The sequence below is a fragment of the Pituophis catenifer genome, unplaced genomic scaffold (genome assembly GCF_029215685.1).
Source record: "Pituophis catenifer annectens isolate HBS135680 unplaced genomic scaffold, rPitCat1.0.hap2 SCAF_4, whole genome shotgun sequence".
Taxonomy (NCBI): domain Eukaryota; kingdom Metazoa; phylum Chordata; class Lepidosauria; order Squamata; family Colubridae; genus Pituophis; species Pituophis catenifer.
Window position 1 is genome coordinate 22,204,248 of NW_027256884.1, and position 23,037 is coordinate 22,227,284.

At 39.6% G+C, this 23,037-nt stretch overlaps 1 protein-coding gene across 1 annotated transcript; it reads right to left on the reverse strand.

The window, feature by feature from the left end:
- Nucleotides 1–2,927: 2,927 nt before the first annotated feature.
- Nucleotides 2,928–22,823, reverse strand: LOC139316468 (myelomonocytic growth factor-like). Its single transcript, XM_070943200.1, is given in 4 exon segments — nucleotides 2,928–3,005; nucleotides 3,007–3,414; nucleotides 3,677–3,828; nucleotides 22,574–22,823. Coding segments are annotated over 4 exon segments (888 nt in total).
- Nucleotides 22,824–23,037: the final 214 nt, after the last annotated feature.

A 23,037-nucleotide genomic window follows, 5' to 3' on the forward strand; every position in this document is an offset into this window, starting at 1 on the left:
CTCCAGCTAGTACTCTTATGTTTAAATATTAAACAGTATGAAGGATCAGATGATGGAATGTATCAGAGGTGGGTTTCAGCAGGTTCTGACCAGTTCTGGAGAACCAATAGCGGAAATTTTGAGTAGTTTGGAGAACTGGTAGTAAAAAATTCTGACTGGCCCCACCCCCATCTATTCTCTGCTTCTCAAGTCGCAGCTGATCGGGAGGAAATGGGGATTTTGCAGTAACCTTCCCCTGGAGTGGGGAGGGAATGGAGATTTTACAGTATCCTTCTCCTGCCACGCCCACCAAGCCATGCCCACCAAGCCATGCCACACCCACCAAGCCACACCCACAGAACCGGTAGTAAAAAAATTTGAAACCCACCATTGGAATGTATGTACAGATGAGGCCCTGGGGATCAGAGGTCATATGTGGAGATAGGATCCAGGCATGGATGTAATGGACAAGAGAGTGAGGAATATGAATTCTGATAATGATAAAACAAAAACATTTTCTCTTGTCTTCATTTCTTTGCCTTACAACAAACAATTAAGCAGCTTTGCTCCTCTCTCTCTCTTTCTCCCTCCCTCCCTCCCTCCCTCCAGAAGGAGTGGTCATGGGGGTGAGTGGGGGTACTGCCTTAGACAAAGAATTCTTCTCTGCAGAACGAAGGGATTGCGGGGGGGGGGGGCTGCCTTGAGACAAAACTGTTTGTTCTTTTATTCTTCTCTGCAAAAGTATGGGGGAAGGGGCACTGCACAGTCATAGCTAGCAACTTACCTGTTAGAAAACCACTAGCCAGGATATTAGAAAGAAGAATAGCTCGCTTATAAGAAAACCTCCAAATTCCACATCGCTGCCACATGACACTAGGAAACTTTGCAAGATACCCATGACCTGGCGGTGAAAAGTAGGTGTCGTGACATTTAGCTATTTAGCATAGCAAGCGTAAAGGTTTTAGGGGGCTGTAATCCAAATAAACAATCAATATTATCTGTTATGCATGCATTACTAGAGGAAGGGCAAAGGGTTGGAGGCAGGGGTGGGTTCTACTTACCTTTACTACCAGTTTGCAATGGGGCCATGTGCGTGTGCTTGCTTCGCTAGCGTGAATGCATGCTGTTCTGCGCAGAAGTGTTCTGATGACATCAGGGTTGGTGGGCGGAGCCTCCCGATGGTTTTACTACTGGTTCTATAGAACCGGTGTGAACCGGGGACAACCCACCACTGGTTGAATGGGACCACCCTTTGACTAAAAGAATTGCTGTAAGATTCTAATCAGGGCCTTGTAGCTTTCAGAACCAGGGTCCTTATATCTTGGTACCAAAATAAAAGTATAACTTTGTATCACACTTTGTGTTTGATAACTCATCGGCTTCAACACCAAGCAAAAGCCCAGTTTTGGGGGCAACAAGTAGTTTAATGTATGTACCTCAACATACATGCCACACATAGCTATAGCAGTGTGGATTGTGCACTCAATGGCTGAAATCTAAGCATCTGTTTTCCGTTCATCTGGCAGCATGGGTATAAATAAATAAATATCTAGTACTGAAGTCCAAATCCAAGATTCAACAATTCCGACCCTATAAATATTAAATATGCTAATAAATTAAAACTCATAACAACCTATTTAAAAAACTGATCATAGTGATATTTCATAAAGGAAAGAAGAGCCTGAGTGAACTGGGAACTTACTATCATAAGAAAAATATATTTCATTGCAAAATATTTGATATTTGAAAAAAAAAAAACATTTTTCTTACAAGTTAATCATTATCAGTCTTAAACAACTGAAGTTTAACTGTAGGAGCCTCTCAAGTGATAAAAGATCTCTGAAAGATTCTGAAGGCAAATTTTCCCATTTCCACATACATGTTTGAGATGCTCTTCTCTCAATACCATACCAATAATCATTTGAAGTGAATACTAATCTATAAAAATTTAAACAGTCACTTTTAAAACAAATTACTGTATTTGTTGGTGTATAAGACACACTGGAGTATAAGATGCACCTTAGTTTTTGGGGAGGAAAATAAGAAAAAAGCTGATTGGCAGGTGGATCGGTCTCCCGGATTACCCCCAATCAGCTGTTCCCAGAGGAGAATTTTAGCAACAGGTTCCTTGGTTGTGAACTGTGTGCCTTGCTTTTGTTTTGTTTGTTTTGTTTTTTTATTTTTTCTGCCTCTGACACTTCTGAAACTCCGTTTCAGAAAAAACTTTCTTTTCTGCCTCTGAAAGCCTCCGAAACAGAGCTTCAGAAAAAAAGCCTCTGAAGCTCTGTTTGAGGACTTCTTTTCTGAAGCCCTGTTTGGGGGCTTCTTTTCTGAAGCCCTGTTTGGGGGCTTCTTTTCTGAAGCTTCATTTCTGATCCTTTTTTCAGCCTCTGAAACCTCTGTTTGAGAAGCCGGGCAGGGCTATATTCGGAGTATAAGTTGCACCCAGATTTTCACCCTCTTTTTTGGGGGGGAAGGTGCATTTTATACTCTGAAAAATACGGTACAACTTAATCCAGTGTTTCTCAACCTTAGCAACTCTTAAGACTTCAACCTTCCTCAAAGCCAGAATTGCTGAAGTTGAGAAGCAGTGACTTAAAAGAATGGAATGTTCACGATATAAAACAATGGTTTGCTTTTCACAACATGCTGAATCTCAAGCAACCCAGCTCCATTTTAGTCTAATCTAACATGTTGTACAAACTCCGCTAATATTTTTATTTCTCTCAGGCCTAAATTTATCTGGATTACTTTATTGTCTCCTACTTTCAGTGTATTAAAATGGTGTAAATTAAACTAAATTTAAAATAAATTAAAAAACAAAGAGAAGCTGGAATTCTACCCGTCAAAGCAGTCCTGTCAGGTAAAAGCAAGTCTTAGGACTTCCATTTGTGCACAGAACTATTTCAGCTTCAAAGTCTTTAGTGAGAATTCTCCATAGATTCCTTTTATATGCTACAGTGCCTCAGGGCCCAGAAAATCATATTCATAAATATCTGGAGTTTGCAGAGAACCAGGTAGCTTCCTGGTTTCTCTTTGAACTTCCACAAATTTAGGCTCATTTTCTGCCTGTGGATATACAACACTGGTCAGACTGCTTTCTTCCATCTGTTGTTGAATGTTGTGGGACAAGTTGGAATTATCCCGTTGAATACTAAGTACTTGGTCAGCATAAGTTGTTCAGATTTGGCGAATATGTGACAGGTAACTGGAGTAGGTTTGTAGGCCTGCCTGTATCTGATTGAAGAAGCATCTTTTTATGTCATAGGGGTCCTGCTGGCAATGAGAGATATCAACTTGTTGAATGCCCAAGAGTTTTTCCCTGTTTATCAGTTTTCTGTTGCTGCTAAAGCTGAATGCTTCATGCAAAAGTCCATTCATTGCAAGGAGATCAGCCCTTATCCCAATGGCAAACTCCCTATTTTTCGAAACAAACTGATGGAAACAGTGGTGGAATCCTGCCGATTTAACAACCGGTTCGGTGATTGTGCACTGCATGTACATGCATTGTTTTACGAAAACTTACCTTCCGTGTTATTGCTGGGGACTAACACAGCTAAGGCATGGCAATCAGCTCTGCCACATGAATCAGCTGAGAAGATATAGGTCAGTAAAGTGCAGGGGTAGGTGGGCGGGCCTACCTGATCATCGGAGCAAACCGGTTCACCTGAACCGGTCTGAACCAGTAGAATCCCACCCCTGGATGTAAACCAGGATCTCCGGAAAATTCTGCATGAGGTGCAGCTAAGCACATTAACCAAGAAAGTGCAATACTGACAAGAAGACTCCATGCTGAACTCACTCTTCTGCAGAAAAACCTTTGGTCTCGCCCACTTTCTCCGCCCTTTTCTTTGAAAACGACACACTTGTGATGCGGGAGGTCACTGGTGAGCAGATGCCTGGGTTGCTGTGAATCAAACTATTCTCTATTGGGATATGTTGCAATATTTTCAGGATCAGACTCAATAAAGATAATAGAAGTTAAAGATTTAAATATATTTCTCTTTAATCATAATAGGCATTCTATATTCGCTGAATATTCAAGATAGAAGCAAGGAAAATGGGGAGGATGGCTCCTTTTATATACAAGGGGCGGAGCCAGGAATGGGAGTGGTAAATTATGAATACATTAAAGTCCAAGGAATAAGTTAACCCCTGATGTTCCATATATACATTATTTACACATTAGAGAATAAGGCATTTACATCTGACAAATCCCCCTCTAAATGCCGGTTCGTTATACAACACCAGTTACATTCAGATTCAGGACAATATAATACATATAATTTAGAAGTTAAGTATTTGTGTTGTTTAGAAGGTAAGGGTTTTGTTAATATGTCAGCTAATTGTTCAGAAGTATCACAATGTATTGCTTTGATGAATCCGTCTTGAGATAGTTGTCTCACGTGCTTAAATTTTATATCAATATGCCTGGACCTTTGTCCAATTGCATCGGATCTAGAAATTTCAATGGCCGCTTTATTGTCTTCATGCATAATAAATGGTAAAGTAGGTTTCTTCCAAACATCTGTGATCAAATCATTGAACCATACAAGGTTATTTGCAGCTTTAGACAAGCAAACATATTCCGCTTCTGTGGTAGAGGTGGCTACCAGTTCTTGTTTACCAGTATACCAGTAAACTGGACAATCGTTCAATAGAAAAACATAACCAGAGGTACTCTTTCTGCATGATGTATCACCAGCCCAATCTGCATCAGCATAACAAGTAATTTTTGGTTCTTTGTCATTATTGGGTTCCAATATTAAACAAAAATCTAATGTACTTTTCAGATATCTTAAAATTCTTTTGACAGCTTCCCAATGATACAAGGTTGGTTTGCTAACATATCTTGACAATAAATTGAGAGGTAATGCAATATCTGGCCTAGTCCAATTAGATATATAAAGGAGTGAACCTATAACTGATCTGTAAAATGTGTTGTCTTTAAACTCAGGGGAAGATTCATCATTGTTTCTAAGAAAATCAGTTTGCATAGGTGTGTCACATGTTTTGGCATTATTTAAGTTACATTTGTTTAGGAGTTCAATGATTTTATCTTTCTGAGTAAGTTTGAATCCCCTTTTTGTTTTGTTAATTTGTACACCAAGGTATTTATTCACTCTACCTAGTGATTTCAATGAGAAGTGTTCGTTTAACTTATTTACAAAGATTTCCCTGCTCTCTTTATGCTTTCCAATATATAAAATATCATCCACATAAATTAATACAAATTCAATATGATCATTACTCTTTTTTACAAAGAAACAGTTATCAGCAGTGGTGGCGTTGAAATCCATGGTCTTTAGTACTTTTACCAAACAATCGTACCATCTTTTGCCAGATTGCTTCAATCCGTACAGACTCTTATTTAGTAACCAAATTTCGTTCTTATTAGTGTATTGACTGTGTGGTGCTCTTACATATATTTCCTTATCTAATTTTGCATGTAAGTATGCAGTCTGTATGTCATATTGAAACACGTCTAGATTGAGTGCAGATGCTACTACAAGAGCTGTTTTGACACTCTCTGTTCTCACTGTGGGTGAATATGTGTCAGTATAGTCTTCTGGATATTTTTGTGCATAACCTTGTGCAACTAGTCTGGCCTTGTATAAGGTATTACCTCCTTCTAAATTCTTAATTTTATAAATCCACCTGGTACCTATAATTGTTTTATCCTTAGGTGCGATCGCAGGTGTGAATACATTTAATCCTTGTAAACTTTCCATTTCTTTTTCCATAGCTAGTTCCCATTTTTCTCTTTCTTCACGGGGAAGTTTCAATACTTCCTCATATGTATTAGGTGTTATTTGTTCTCCATCCATATGCATAATATAATCTTTGTATTTATTTGGTATTTGGTTTCTATTATTTCTAATATTTCTTTCAGGTTTGCTATGGTTGTCATGCAAATATCTGGCTTCCTTTTTTGTTAATGTGTCTGTCTTTATTTTATGCTGACTATTTGTCCAAGTTTTGGTTTTGTTCTTACTTTTGTTAATATTTTGATTTTCTGTTGTTCCTTCCTCGCAAGATATATTATCTTTGCTTTTATTAGGAAAAATTTCATTAAGGTGCAACTTAGACCAATTGGCCTGCTCATGAAACACAGCTGTTCTGGATACTATAAATTTGTTATTATTATCGATGAATCTGTACCCTTTGGTTCCAGTTTCGTATCCCATGAATCTTAATCTCCTGGATACGTTTTCTCCCTTTCTCCTCAATTGTTTAGGTATGTGCACGTCTGCAGTAACTCCAAATATGTGCATGTGTGCTAATTTAGGTTTTCTATTGTACATCACCTCATATGGTGTCTTATTCACAATACTGGACCATGTTCTATTTTGAGTGTAATTTGAATAATGTAAGGCTTCTGACCAAAATTGTTTGCCTAAACCAGCATCCTCTAATGTGCATCTAATCATGGTTTGTAGTGTGGAGTTCTTTCTCTCTGCAATCCCATTTTGAAAGGCAGAAAATGGATTGGACGTGAAATGTAGCATCCCTCTATCCTTTAACCATTGGGAGAATTCATTAGACATGAATTCACATCCCCTATCTGTCATAATTTGTTTTATTCTGATATTATGTTGTGTTTCTATGCGTTTGTAGAATTCCTTAAATTTCTGAAAGGTTTCATCCTTGTGCTTTAATGTGTAAACAAAACCATAGCGACTGTAATCATCCACTATTGTTAGGAAGTAACGTTTTCTATAGGTAATTGATGGAGTTAATGGACCAACTAAGTCCATATGTACCAAATCAAAAATATTGTTAGTTGATCTGTTAGATTTTTTTGGTCTGGGACTGGTTTTTAGTTTGGTGGATTTACATACTGAGCATTCTAAATAATTTTCACAATTTTTTATTTTTACACCTTCTGCGTGTTCAGTCATTTTTTGTACTACAGGAAAGCTTGCATGTCCTAACTTCCTATGTAAGATGTGAGCACACTCATCATGAATTGGTTTACCTATTTTTGGTTTCTTCTCATTGTGTGTATTTTTGTTATCATGAGTTATTTTACATTCATCATTGTCACTGTTACTGACATTTTCATCATCTGCTTCAATACAATCTTCCATATTTGAATCAATGTTATGTAACCATCTTTCTTTGGTTATCAGATAGGGTAGACCCCCTTTTATCATCACAGTGCCTATATTTGTTTTGTTCTTTTCTATAGTTGCTTTCCCCTTTGAGAAAACTATATTGATGTCAGATTCTCTGCTTAGTTTTATAGCACTTAGTATGTTGTGAGGTATTTCTGGGATTAATAATACCCCCTCTATTTTCCCTAAACCAGGCAAGGTCACATTTCCTCTGCCTAATACTTGAACCTTTTCTTGATTAGCTACCTTTATCACAAACTTATCTTCTGTAAATGAAGATAATATACTTTTGTTATTAGTGGTGTGATTTGTTGCACCAGAATCAATAAGCCAATTATTGTTCTCATCTTGTTGTGTTTTGGTGCTGTCTTGTTTATTTAGCCCATTTAGTGACCCAGATTTTCTCTCTTTTGAATTTTCTCTACCCCCTCTACTTTCTCTGTAGTTTGGTGGACTTCTATATTTGTGTCTATCTGTGGAAGATTGTCTGTAATTGTATTTGCTCCTATATTCTGGCCTATGTCTCTCCCTTGGGACTTTGGGACAGTCTCTTCTACTGTGTTCCCTGGATCCACAATTGTGGCATCTAAAGGCCTCATTATATTTATCTTGAAAGACTACTTTCCTAAAAGATTTGTGTTCTGTTTGGTTACTGGAACGATTTTTTCTTGAATTGTCTTCTGCTATCAATTTGTTAGATAGACTTTCTATTGATAAATATCCCAAATTAATGGTATCTAAGTGTGACATAAAGCTATCCCATGATGGATCAAGTGAATTGATAATAACACTTTTCATAGTTTGATCTGAAATCACTTCCCCCCTCAATTGCAGCTCAGCTCTTATTTTGTTTAGATTTATCAAATGTTCACTTATAGAAACCCCTGGTTTCACTCTAGAAGAAAAGAAATCCTTAGACATTCTTGTGGTTGTGGCTACGCTATCGCTGTGAAATAGATTAAACATGCATTGAATTATTTCTGATACAGTTAGGTTTGGTTTGATGCTATGATACATTGCAGGAGACACGCTAGAAATTATTATGAAAAATGCTCTATGATGTAAACAGTCTATTTTTAAAGTCCAAGGTCTTCTTGGAGGACTAGTTATAAAGAATAGTAAATTTTCTTTCATAAAAATAACCTGAAGCTGTTGGTACCACTCTTGTAAATTAATGCCATCAACTCTAAGTTTTGGGAAGTCACTGGGTAAGTTCCCCACATTATTTTGTCCATTACTTACAACCTGAGGCAGTCCGTGGTCTCTCAAGTGCAGGAAATTACAGAACGGCATCGGGATGCTTGTAACGAGTCTGCGCGGTTCTCTGGCCAGTTCAAGTCTTTCGGGGCCGTCTACGTAGTTTTGCACATGCGCGTTGCTCATTTCTTCTTTGGCGCCGTTGTGGAAGGTTCTCTCCATTTCAGCTCTCTCGATCCGCTCCTCTTCAGATGAGTCGGTCTCTGGCTCGGTTTTTGGGGCTTTGGTGATGGCGGCGGTTCTTCTCTTTCTCTTGTGTGTGCTGGCACTCGATTCTGTCTGCGGTGTAGGACGGAATCGGCATGGCTCTCTGGGCTCGGGTGTCGTCGTTTTCGAAGTCAGGATGGGAGCGTGCAGGTCTTGAGTTGTCGGTTTGATTGCTTGCTTCTTCGTTGATGTCTTAGAAATTTTCAATCTTGGCCCAAAAGCAGCAAAAAGTGTTTTCATTGCTGACTTTACTTGAGACTTTGTTAAATCGTCTTCACTTTCTGATTTTGGTTCATCTGAAGAGTTTGAGACTTCTTTTTCACTTTCTTCGTCTGATAGCGTTTTTCGCGCCAGAAATTTTGAACTGAGCGTTTTGATTGGCTCTGCTTCACTCTCTTTTGAAGTTCGTTGAAACCAAGATGGCTGCCGTTCAAAATTTCGCGCGGGGTCACATCTTTTCTTTTTTACAACTATTTTCTCAGTAGTCATTTCACTCACAGTTTTTTGATCTTTGGGTTTTTCTTTAATGATGTTTTTCTCTCTCGCTGCTCCGCTGTTCCTCAGCATCTCCTGGAGGTCCGCGATGAGGCTTTCATCATTCTTTTGGCTTTTTAGTATTTTTAATATCTCTGATCTGAGTTCGTTATTTTCTATCTCGATTTCTTCCTGGTCGTTATTTTCACTCATCAGTTCTTCTTCTTCAGTGGTGTATTCTTCGGATTCTCTCGAAATCGCATTAGTGGATTCGTTGATCATCTCTTGATCAGTTTCTATTTCTTTGCTGTAGGCCCTGGTGTTGGGCCTATCTTTCTTGGACATTTTTAATTACTTATTGAGTCAATTAACCATCCTCTGCTACCAGCTTGTTGCAATATTTTCAGGATCAGACTCAATAAAGATAATAGAAGTTAAAGATTTAAATATATTTCTCTTTAATCATAATAGGCATTCTATATTCGCTGAATATTCAAGATAGAAGCAAGGAAAATGGGGAGGATGGCTCCTTTTATATACAAGGGGCGGAGCCAGGAATGGGAGTGGTAAATTATGAATACATTAAAGTCCAAGGAATAAGTTAACCCCTGATGTTCCATATATACATTATTTACACATTAGAGAATAAGGCATTTACATCTGACAGGATATTTATAGAGAGAATATTCAGGAACCTCCTCTGGACAGTGAAAAGAGGGAGGGGGAACTTTTACTTGAGAGGACTGCTTTGATGGGTAGAATTCCAGCTTCTCTGCTTTTGTTTTTAATTTATTTTAAATTTTTATACACCATTTTTATACACCATAAGGAACTAGCTGTATCTTTCCCTATAACTAAAGGTTTATCTCGCATAAAAAGTTTTCCAACCTTAGCAATGACTTTCAAAGAAACTGCTTCTTCTTTCTAAACATGCCCATTATAAAGATTTTCAAAAGAAAATTCAAACCAGCAACAGTGTCAGACATCATCTTTAACAGAACCACTTCTTTCCTAGACGCCATTCAAAAGCTCAAAATTAACAGTATGCCTATGGGCTAAATTCAGAAGGAAATAAATAAAGAGTATAGGAATGTATCAAAATGTTTTCAAAGCTATTGGCTGGAGGGCTGGAGGGAAATTGTTTAAGAGTTTCTCTTTGGTTTTATTTTGAAATAGTATGCCTTTCCTTTAAAAAAGGTACCTCGTTGTTTATATAGTTGAACTAAAGATGATTTATCTAACCAAAATATCTCTTCCTGATTCTTTCTGGTCTAAAATTAATTACTTGGAAGGGGCTTCCTTAAGATCTTTCTGTATGAATAAAAGATGAAGTTAATTATTCATATGTTTTGTTTTTTGCAACAAAAGTTGGCTTTCATCCAGGTTTAAACCAGACTTTAAGTCAACCAGAATTCATAGATAGTGATCTCTAATGAAGTGTAAGTTCTCTTACTCAAAATATAATTTGAAACCAGCCTGTTTACACATAATCTATTAAGCCAAATACACCTGATTTTTACTGTATAGTATGTTTCTCAATCCTGGCAAATAGATGGGGAAGAAATGGAGGTAGGGACAGATTTTATTTTCCTGGGCTCCAAGATCATCACAGATGGGGACTGCAGCCAAGAAATTAAAAGACGCTTGCTCCTGGGAAAGAAAGCTATGGCAAATCTAGACAGCGTACTAAAAATCAGAAACATCACCCTGCCAACAAAAGCACATATAGTCAAGGCTATGATTTTCCCAGTTGCAATGTTGGACCATAAGAAAGGCTGAGCACCAAAGAATTGAGGCCTTTGAACGATGGTGCTGGAGAAGACTCCTGCAAGTCCCTTGGACTGCAAGGCGATCAAACCGGTCAGTCCTAGAGGAGATCAATCCTGACTGCTCTTTAGAAGGCCAGATCTGAAGATGAAACTCAAATACTTTGGCCACCTAATGAGAAGGAAGGACTCACTGGAGAAGAGCCTAATGCTGGGAACGATTGAGGGCAAAAGAAGAAGGGGACGGCAGAGGACGAGGTGGCTGGATGGAGTCACTGAAATAGTCGGTGTGAGCTTAAATGGAATCTGGGGGATGGTAGAGGACAGGAAGGCCTGGGGAAATGTTGTCCATGGGGTCGCAATGGGTCGGACATGACATCGCATCTAACAACAACTGTGTTTCTCAAAAAAGTTCTAATTGAGTGTAGTCATAGTTGCTATTGAAATGTTTTGCTCAACTAGCTTTCTTTAAATGTGATGAAGGACAATTTTCTTTAGAATTTATTCTTTGTACATTATTTTTAAAGGAAGAGGTTTTCTGGAGAACCTATTTATTAATTGGTCAAATTTATAAAGCCACTGGATTCCATAAAGACTCCAACCACCATACAACTTAGAAATAGAAAACAATAGAACAAGAAAGATAAGCATATTTCAAGAAAGAAAAAAAGTAACACATAAACTAATGAAATAACTTTTCCACTCATTTTAAAATGGGGAAAAAAATTGTGAACACAGTCGGGATAGAAACAGGTACTATAAAGAGAAGGTACACTTCCAGAGTTCCATCACATGACAGTGATCAGTGGGACCCGGGGCATGCCAACTCTACTAATAACAGAATTACAGTTGGAAGGGACCTTGGAGGTCCAACCCCCTGCTTAGGGGGTTCTAAATGCTACACCACTTCAGACAAATGGTTATCCAACATCTTCTTAAAAACTCCCAGTGTTGGAGCATTCACAACTTCTGGAGGCAAATTGTTCCACTGATTAATTGACCGATGTCTACTTTGATCCATAACACGCTACCTCCAATCCCTCCCATCTTCACTGTCTTTTTGCCTATCAGTTCTAGAATGTCACTCCTTATGGGTCAAATTTTTCTTCTTTTTCTCTTTATGAAACTATATGCTACTATGATCATAAATACATGATAATTGACTAACTGGAGTGCCTCGTTCATTTATAGATGCATGGAATACATTGCGGCAGATTCCATGTACATATTGCAGAAGTACTTAAATTCCATATTCTAAGTGAGATTTTCCAATTCAAGAGATACCATAGTCCGATATGAGCAGTATGAAGGTAACAGTTGATACCACCAACAGAATGAACAAGAGAGTGGAGAAAAAAGACTTAATATAAGGCAACATTAACACAGGCTGTTGGATCATAGTTGCATGTGACATTAAGAATGTGCACTGCCTCTCTTAGCTGTGATGTAAAGTCAGACTTAACTCCATTAAGCCTAAAGAAATTTTCTGCTTATTTAATGAAACTTCCATTAACATTTCACAAAAAAGAGTAAGAACACAACAGAAACCAAGGCACCTTTCGAAAAAATTAATCACGTCTAAAGATGATTAAAGGACTGCAAGGAAACCTTTTTATTAAAATAACTGAGACTGAAGCTTCAATTAATGAACTACAATTCATGGTTATTACCTTGACTAATAAAGTTTGTAAGTGAACAGAAAGCTTGTAATAAAGTAACAGACCCAAAGAAACAAACTGCCAGTAGCAAAACCAAAATGAAAAAGAAAAAAAAAAACCTTAGCATAAGTGAAATTAGAACATCAACAAATGTCTTGACAACAATTTACATGTATTTCACTCTCTTTTGTTTTTTGTTTTTCTCTATAATCGAATCAAGGAAGGAAAGCAAACAAATGGCTTTAGAACCAACTTCTATGAGGCTAACGAAATGTGAAGAGTGAACTTAATGTAAAGTTAATTACATTAATGAAACTATCAGTTGTAACACAGACTGAAGAAAAAAAAAGAAAAAAAATGCAGTCTCTTTAGTTTAAGATACCTGGAAACAGGCTAAAAGCAAAGCAAATTAGCTGCTACTTTGATGCCCTTTAAAATGTTGCTTCTATGGGCATCTACATGACATATAGAATGACAGAATGAGAGAATTGGAAGGGATCTTGGAGGTCATCTAGTCTAACCCCCTGATCAAGCAGGACACTGTATGCTGGTCCAATCTTTTCTAAAAATCACCAGTGGGGACTGCGGGTGGGGAAAGCAATCCACTGGGACAGGGGTGTCAAACTCAAGGCCCATGGGCTGGATCTGGCCCATGGGGTACTTAGATCTGGCCCATGGGGCCACCCTGGAAATAAGAAATGACCAACCTGTGGTGCCTCTGTAAGCAAAAACAGAACTCGGGAGGCCTGTTACAGCCCTCCATAGCTCCACTTCGGCTGGCAGATGGTTGCAGGAGGTCATCCCAGCCAAAAACAGAGCTCATGAGCCCATTTTCTCTAGCAGAGTGCTCGGGCGGCCACCACAGGCGCTCCTGACATGAGTGATGTCAATCTGGCCATGCCCACCCCAGCCCCCCAAGTTCAAACACAACTCTCATGTGGCCCTCAATGAAATCGAGTTTGATACTCCTGCACTAGGAGGAAAGCCATTCCACTAATTAATTGTTCTCAGTGTCAGGAAATTTCTCCTTCATTCTGGCTTTGAACTCTCTTTAAAGATCTTCCTTCTGTTACTTCTTGTCCTGCTCTCCAGGTACCCTGGAGAACAGGTCAACCCTGCTCCCAACTCCTGTAACAGCTCCCCAGTCCTGCTCATTATTTCAAGTTGAACAACTAACCTCACCCAAAAATTGAATAATCATTCAAAGAAGGAAAAAACTGATATCCAGATTACTTTTGTATATTTAAGTAGGTATACAGAATATGTAGATCTCCAGATGTGCACAGAGAGAGAGAGACACACACACACAGAAGTGCACTCCAACCTACCTTCCACACAAATGCCTAATACAGAGGTCTTCAAACTTGGCAACTTTAAGACTTGTGGACTTCAACTCCCAGAATTCTCCAGCCAGCTATGGTGAGAGTTCAAGTCCCAGGGAGAATTCTGGGAGTTGAAGTCCATAAGTCTTAAAGCTGCCAAGTTTGGGAACCCCTGGCCTAAGATAAAGAAGTTGAAGGCAGCAAAACAAGAGACAAATGATAAAGAAAGAAGATGCTGGAAGACTCTGGTGAGTCAGATCAAGTTAAAAATCACCCAATCGCCTTATCCTGGGCACAGTTTAATGCAAGGCCATCTAGCAAGTCTTTGAATATTGCCAATATCCAAAGATCTACAAAGGAGAACCATACAATGTTTTCTTGTGACAGTCCCAAAATGTAAGGCAGCATTACAATCACCAAAATATCAATGGGTGTTGAGCTGAGGACAAAACCACTTAAGCCTCTCCTGTGTCAATACTGAAACTAATAGCTGATACTGGAACTTTTCAATTCGTACATTACTGTAAAGCACTTCAGGAATGAAGAAGGTTTAAAATGATTGACAGCTATATGATTCCTTGTTCCTGCAATGCTGGAACAGAGTGGGGATTGCTAACCTTTGAACATCCAGGACAGCTGAGGGAATAAAGAATGATCTGCTGCACAAATGAAATCTTTTTCCTGCTTCTATGAAAGTGAAGATCGGCTACCAGGAAAGGTGAGTGGTCAAGAGAAGGAGTGGATATTTTCTTTCCTCCCAAGCTTAGCTCTTGAAGGCCATCATTGATGTGCTCCTTGCATCCTGTGGCATCACACTTAACCTCAGAATACCCATAGAGACAGAGATAAACACTGTGAAATGATCCAAGATTTACTGACAGCTCTTTATCAGATGGTCATCTAGTTTGGAGACTAGCATCAGTTTCTCCCATCATTTGAAATATATCTTCTTTCCCATCATGGCAGATAGGAATTGGACCATCTCCCTCTTTGAAGGAATCCCTTGTTTTTTCCAGAAGACTCATTCAGAGGCAAACAGTTGCATTACAGAGGCATACTGGAGAAAGCAGAAGGTTTGGAGATGGGCTATTCAAAAGAAGGAAATGGAAACTTAAGTTCTGGGTGAAGAATGGAGATGAGGCCAGAGTGATTTCTAACAGCTCTTTATTCAGTATTGCCTGTGAGGCAACTGTTGCTCCCTGGATGACACAGCTCCTTTTATAGGGAAGCTGATCAGCCCACAACCAATCAGGAGAGAGTATTTTCCCGCTCCAACAGAGGACCAGACTGAGAACTTCAACTGACAACTATATACAATACATAACAGAAACTATGATAAAAAGCAAGAAAACTAAAGGGATGGGCCAACTTTAAACCCACTTTTGGGAAATTCTTGACTTCTTTTTGTCGGATGCCCTCATATTTTTGGTACTTGATTAATGAAGTTTTATCTGCTGCCAATATATATTGCTCAGTCTTTTTTATATATAGAAATAGATTAGTTTTGTTTCCTCATCACATCTAAAGTTTAGCAGGGGCAGCGTTGGAACAAAGATGAGCAAAATAACACGGTTGGAAGGGACCTTGGAGGTCCTCTAGTCCAACCCTTTGCTCAAGCAGGAGACCCTATACCGGTGATGGTTAACCTTTTTGGTGCCGAGTGCCCAAAATGTGCACACACACGAATGCATGGGCGTGTGCCTGAATCCCCCAAATGCAATGTGAGCCCCCCCCCTGCGCATGCATGCGTATCTCTCGTGCATGCAAGCACATCCCCCGCACTTGCAGGCGTATCCCCAAGCATGCGTGCCCACCCCCGCACAGGAGCCCACCCCCCCCCCACACACACAACATTTTGACTTCCAGATTAGGGCAGGAGGCTTTCCAGGCCTAAAACCGGGCACGGGGGCCCCCCGCACCCTGTTTTGGGCCTGGAAAGCCTCCTGCACCAACCTGGAAGCCAAAATGGTGTGTGGGGGCACCCCACGAGGCCCCCTGCACCCTATTTTTGACCTGGAAAGCCTCCTGAACCAACCTGCAACCCCCCCCACACACACACACACACATGCACGCATATGTCCCCGGCATGCCCCCCTGAACTTGCGCGGCAGAGACCCAAAGGGCAGTTGGCTGGCAGGAGGTGCATGTACATGCGCGGTGGAGCTGGGCTAGGGCGACAGCTGGCGTGCCCGCAGAGAGTGCTCTGCATGCCACCTGTGGCACATGTGCCATAGGTTTGCCATCACAGCCCTATACCATTTCAGACAAATGGATGTCCGTTCTCTTTTTAAAAGCCTCCAGTAATGAAGCAACCATAACTTCTGAAGGCAAACCGTTCCATTGGTTTACTGTTTTCACTGTCAGGAAATTTCCCCTTAGTTCTAGGTTACTTCTCTCAATTAGTTTCCATCCATTGCTTCTTGTCCTGCCTTCTGCTGTCTTGGTAAATAGGTTGACGTCCTCTTCTTTATGGGAGCCCCTCAAATATTGGAACACTGCTATCATGTCTCCCCCAGTCCTTCTTTTCATTAAGCTAGACATACCCAGTTTCTGCAACCGTTCTTCATATGTTTTAGCCTCCAGTCCCCTAATCATCTTTGTTGCTCTTCTCTGCACTCTTTCCAAAGTCCCAACATCTTTTTAATCGTGTGGTGACCAAAATTGGATGCAGTTTTTCAAGTGTGGTCTTATAAAATGGTAATAACATTTCACATGATCTTGATTCTATCCTTCTGTTAATGCAGCCTAGGATTGCAGTGGCTTTGATTGCAATACCTAATGATGTATATAATCGTTGTGTTCATTAAAGTAGGACAACATTTTGGGAAAAACTCTGCCATTATGAAGGGCTGGAGCCTGCCAAATTATGTTCAACTGCCCATAATATTTGTGTTTTCATCAAGGTGGGATGAAACCAGTGGTGAAATCCAATTTTTTTTTACTACCGGTTCTGTGGGTATGGCTTGGTGGGCGTGGCTTGGTGGGCGTGGCAGGGGAAGGATACTGCAAAATCCCCATTCCCTCCCACTCCTGGGAGAAGGATATTGCAAAATCTCCATTCCCATCCCACTCTGGGGTCAGCCAGAGATGGTATTTGCCGGTTCTCGGAACTGCTCAAAATTTCCGCTACCGGTTCTCCAGAACCTGTCAGAACCTGCTGGATTTCACCCCTGGATGAAATTTATCAGAAAACAACACAGGTATTAGCAAAGATGCATGCCGTGTTTTATAGAAATCAATGCAGATTTTTTTCCCATGTTTTTTGATAATTTGTCAAACTAGTTTTGTAACATAATTTTCTCAGGAATATTTTCCAATACACAAGTTCAAAAACCTCAAAATTCTTTCTATCCTGCTTCTCAAAGTTCAGCTACTCACTGCTTCTACTCTAACTGCTCTTGGAAGCCTTAATTGGGGTATCTGGTTTTTTACATCTGACTCACTTCTCATGTAGTCAGTAATTCCTTTACTTCTCTATGCTGGGACAAGAGACTGAGAAAAAACCTATTTTCTGTGTGCTTCCCAAAAACCGAGTAACCTGGCAAGAACAGATTCCAGTAAATCAAAATGGGCTACATTAAATTTTCTCACGGATCAGTAAGAACAAATGCTTTCATTAAACTATAACTGGGAGAAACAGTCAGTCTCCACCCAATTAGTCGTGAAACCATTTTTAGCGGCCTCAAGATTAAATAAAAGGATTGTGGTAATGGACCATGCATATGTGTATTAGAGAAATAAAACATTTTGAAATCCAGCAAAGGCTTTGGAAGGAACCGGCATTGCCAATTTATATCAAGTATAATAAGAGACAGGTGTTCAGCTATTACATTCATGATTGCTGTAACAACCACAGATGATCAGGGAAATCACAGCTGTTGCTTAGCTTGGAATTTTGTATTTACCGAGAATTTTCATTTGCTTCTCTAAAATACATTGCTGGTGACCCATAAAAGACATCGAGGAAGTAAAAGCATGTGGTAGTTTGCAGTACCCTAAGAGTACACTAAAAGCATAGAGGAAGCAAATATATTGCTTCATTAATGCACAACCTTTTGCAGAAGAAGGAACTTATGCCATTAATTATCTGAATTAAGAACAATTTTCAACTTCTTCTTACTTCTGTTACTTAAACTGGAAAAAGACTGTCTGAGTAGCATGAAGGGATGAGCAAACATTTGCTTTCTCACTGTTGAGGCGCTCTTTTCTGTGGTTTCGCTAATATTTCCTGGTTGAGTTGCGTATGTGTCGATATCACCCAAAGAATGGGTTCACGTGATGACCACAAAATATATGGGATTATAATGTGAGCTCCCGCAGCATTACCTTTGATTTTGTTGGCCTCATCAGGCTAAGTGATGAGTAGAATTATGTTGAGTAGGCTCTAGACAAACACAAGAATAATGGAAAGTGTGTCAAAGTGGAGGGAATTGGTTGAAAATTGGACTTCATTACGCTATGAGGGCCTACTCAAAACCTCTTAAAATGCTGTTGAATTCCACTGAAAATCTTAAATTAGTCCAATTTTTTTTGCTAAGAACTAGAAAGTGCATTTTCATGAACAGAGGCTGTGGATTCTGTACTGTTTATGATAATATAATAGCATATTCTCTTCAGTGATTATTAATTGTCACTGTTATTTCCCATATTATTATTACATAATAATAGTGACTATTTTCAGGATAATAAAATAAGTGAGAAAACTACTTTTAATGCTGAGAAGAAAAATATATCCTGATTTTTTTCTACTAGCTTTCTTGTTGTTCGGGGCTGCTCTTTTACCATTTACCCTTCTTTGTTTTGCCACAACCTTTCTTCTTCTCCTCCCCTTCTCTTCCTTCCTCTATCTCTTCCTCCTTTCTTCGTTCTTCCTCTCCTTCTCTTTCCTACTTCCCCTTCCCTTCCCCCACTCCTCTCTTCTTCCCTCCTTCTAACCTTCTCTCCTACTCATCTTTCCCCTCCCTTTTCTTCCTCCCCTTTTCCCTTTCTTCTTTCTCTCCATTCCTCTCTCTCTACTCCTTCCCCTCTCTCTTGTTGTTTTCCTTTTCTGTTCAATCTAGAATGTTATTCGAGCAGCCCCGATTTTCTATCTATCTCTATTCTCTACTCAATAGTAGTAACTGTGAGAGGGATCTTGGAATCCTAGTGGACAACCATTTAGATATGAGCCAGCAGTGGGCAGCAGCTGCCAAAAAAGCCAACACAGTTCTAGGCTGCATAAACAGAGAAATAGAATCAAGATCACTTAAAGTGTTAATACCACTTTATAATGCCTTGGTAAGGCCACACTTGGAATATTGCATTCAGTTTTGGTCGCCACGATGTAAAAAAGATGTTGAGACTCTAGAAAGAGTGCAGAGAAGAGCAACAAAGATGATTAGGGGACTGGAGGCTAAAACATATGAAGAACGGTTGCAGGAACTGGGTATGTCTAGTTTAATGAAAAGAAGGACTAGGGGAAACATGATAGCAGTGTTCCAATATCTCAGGGGTTGCCCCAAAGAAGAAGGAGTCAAACTATTTTCAAAGCACCTGAGGGTAGAACAAGAAGCAATGGGCGGAAACTAATCAAGGAGAGAAGCAATTTAAAACTAAGGAGAAATTTCCTGACAACCACAGATGATCAGGGAAATCACAGCTGTTGCTTAGCTTGGAATTTTGTATTTACAAAATTAATAAGTGGAACAACTTGTCTCCAGAAGTTGTGAATGCCCCAACACTGGAAATTTTTATTTGTCTGAAGTGGTGTAGAGGGTTTCCTGCTTGGGCAGGGGGTTGGATTAGAAGACCTCCAGCGTCCCTTTCAACTCTGTTATTCTATTCTATTCTATTCTATTCTATTCTATTCTATTCTATTCTATTCTATTCTATTCTATTCTATTCTATTCTATTCTATCACAGTATATCGCTGGTGAGATGATTGCTAGATTATCATGTACAGACTATTGAACTACAGAGTAATAACTCAGACAATTTTTTCTTCTTCATCATCATCTTCTGTTCATTTCTTCAGTGCTTGATTCTTAGAGATTGCCTGGACAAGTCTGTGCAATTTTCTAGGCAAGGGTGTTTTTTTTTTTTCAGCAGTTCTTTGTCATTGCTTTCTTCCTAAAGCTGAAAGAGAGTGACTAGCCCAAACTTACCCAGCTGACATTTTGTCTAAGGCAAGAATAAAAGTCACAGACTCCTGGTTTCTAGCCTGATATCTTATCCACAGCTTCTCAGGTCTGACTGTGGAACACCCTTAATTTTAAAGTTGAAAAGGTTTTGGATGTATTTTGGGGAAAAAGCTGGTTCAAGTATATTATCTAAGAGGTTTGTAAGGGGCATATATAAGAGCACCAGCGTGCCTACCATCCCTGTCCTAATGTTCCCTTTATTTGTATTCATTTTATGTATTCAATTCATGCTTATACTTATATATATTATCTAATACGTACCTGACAAACAAAATTAATTAATTAATTAATCTGGAGAGAAACAACCAATAACATTAGTACCAAAAACAAGCAGATATGGCATATTCTTAACACTAGTAGAATAGTCACTAAATAAGATGGGATGTGAAACACAACAGAGAGAACGGGATGTAGGAATGGGGGCTCTCTTAATGGGTAAAACTAAAACCTCCATCTACTCTTCATTTGTCATCTTTTTTATCTCTCTAGAGCAGGGGTCTCCAATCCTCCAGTCCCCATCTGGCCCACTGGGAACCAGGTCGGCTAAGCAACAGTGAATATGCAAAGCTTTGTGTATGCATGCCCACCCTCACCGAAGCCACTGCCACCAGTCCACCAAACCAAAAATGTTGGGGACCCCTCTCCTAGAGTATGTTTAGCCTAATGAAGAGAATAATTAGGAGAGGATATGATAACTGTTTTCCAGTACTTGAGGACAGGGGTGAAATTCAGCAGGTTCTGACAGGTTCTGGAGAACTGGTAGCAGAAATTTTGAGTAGTTCAGAGAACCGGCAAATACCACCTCTGGCTGGCCCCAGAGTCGGGTGGGAATGGAGATTTTGCAATATCCTTCCCCCAGGAGTGGGGAGGGAATGGGGATTTTGCAGTATCCTTCCCCTGCCATGCCCACCAAGCCGCACCCACAGAACCGGTAGTAAAAAAAAAATTGAATTCCACCACTGCTTGAGGAGCTGTCACAGAAAAGAGGATTTGACTTATTCTCCAAAACACCAGAGGGCAGAACAAAAAGTAAAAGATGGAAGCTTCTTTTTCACAAAATGTTTTTTTAATTGAATTATAAAGTATTATAAAATACAAAATACAAAGTAGATAGAAAAGCAGTAGGGGGGGAAGGGAAAAGAGAAGTGAGGAAAGATAAGAAAGAAAAAGAAGCTTTGACTTCCGACTCTCTCTGTTACAGTAAAATAAGGCATTAACATCAAATCACAGTTTTTTGCTTTTTCATAATAATATGAACAAGCCATTTCTATAAAGATCCGTCAGTCTAATCAATAAAACCCAAAGTCAGAGTTTCATTCTTCTCCACATCAAGGACAAAGTTCAGAAACAGTCTCCATGTGGAAACAAAAGTACTTATTTATTTATTTTATTTAGTTACTTAATTTGTCAAACATGTACGAGATAACAGGTATAAACATGGATAGAAACACAGGAAATGGATACGAATAAATGGGGACAGTAGGACAGGGATGGTAGGTACATTAGTGTGCTTATGCACGCCCCCTTACAGACCTCTTAGGAATGGGGTGAGGTCCACAGTAGACAGTCTAAGGTTAAAGTTATGGGGGTTAGAGGATGTAACAATAGAGTCAGGTAGTGTATTCCAGGCATTGACCCTCTGTTGCTGAAGTCGTATTTTCTGCAGTAGTTTATCTTGAGTTTGTATCTATTGTGTGCTTGTGTATTATTGCGGTTGAAGTTGAAGTAGTCATTGACAGGTAGAACATTGTAGCAGATAATTTTGTGTACTACGCTTAGATCAGACCATAGGCGGCATAGTTGTAGGTTGTCCAAGCCCAAAATTTCAAGCTTGGTGGCATAAGGTATTCTATTGTGAGCAGAGGAGTGGAGGACTCTTCTCATGAAATACCTCTGGACCCACTCAATCAAATTAATGTCCGATATACAGTGCGGACTTCAGGCAGACGAGCTATTCTTATGTTCTTTTCTTTAATCAAAGTGGTCAGTTTTGCCATTTCAGCCAATGGATGGAAGCAATTGGATGGATGGAAGCTTCTTAAAAAGAAATCCAACCTACAAGTAAGAAGAAAAGTATGTCAGTAAGAACAATTACTAGCTTGCATCCCAAAGTTGTGGGTGCTGTTACATCACTGGAAATTTTTAAGAAGAAATTGGATAGCTATTTGTCCAATTGTATAAGATCTCCTGCCTTGAGCAGAGAGTTGTACTAGAAGACCTCCAAAGGTCCCTTCCAGCCCCATGCTTGTTCTATGTTCTAAGTTCTAGAGTTCTCTCACATGGCACTAGTTCTCAAGGCCTTCTGCTATAAAATATATTGTGGAACTGATCTTGTTCTGACTTAAGCTCCCTTAAAAAGCAGGAAACATAGTCTTGGTCCCAGCAAAACCTGTGACTGTGAATTACTTTCATTCACAGTCAGCAAGACCTGTCCAAACAAGTCTTTCAAAGGAGTACTTATCAACACACCTTATCTCTCTTGGCAAGCTGCCACATAACTTTTTTCCAAACACAGTACAAGGCAAAATTTGGCACAGAGTTTCTCAGAGTCACCGTTCGCTTTTCTTTTGTTTCCTATGGGAGGGTCCAATCACCTCCAAGGTGTGGCTTTACTCTCAAGTTGAACTTGCTTTCTTAATTGTTCTTGTCTTCTGGCAGCTCTGCGCATGCGCACACTGGAAACGGGCTCCAGCTGTTCCTCTGCCTCACTGCTGTTGAGCTCCCTCTCTGCCTCCAATGCAGAGCCCTTGTCCGAGATTTTCCCAGCCTTCAGGACTGGCCCATGTTCCTCCCCAAACTCCTCACTATCCAACTTGCTGCCAGCTCTGCTGGCCCCCGGCGGGCCACAACAGATCTGCAGCATTTGGGATATAGGGAGCTAGAACATGTAGCTAAAAATATAAGTATGTCTTCTACTTCAATACAATTGGGCTTTAAGAATGAGACCATGTATATTAAACCAGGAATAAACAATATAATGTTGCAGTACACAATGAAATAAGCTTCATAATAATAAAGGTGAATTCAGAAAGGCATTTGTATGTTCATCGGATCAAAGCTCCCTTTCAAAGATCCAT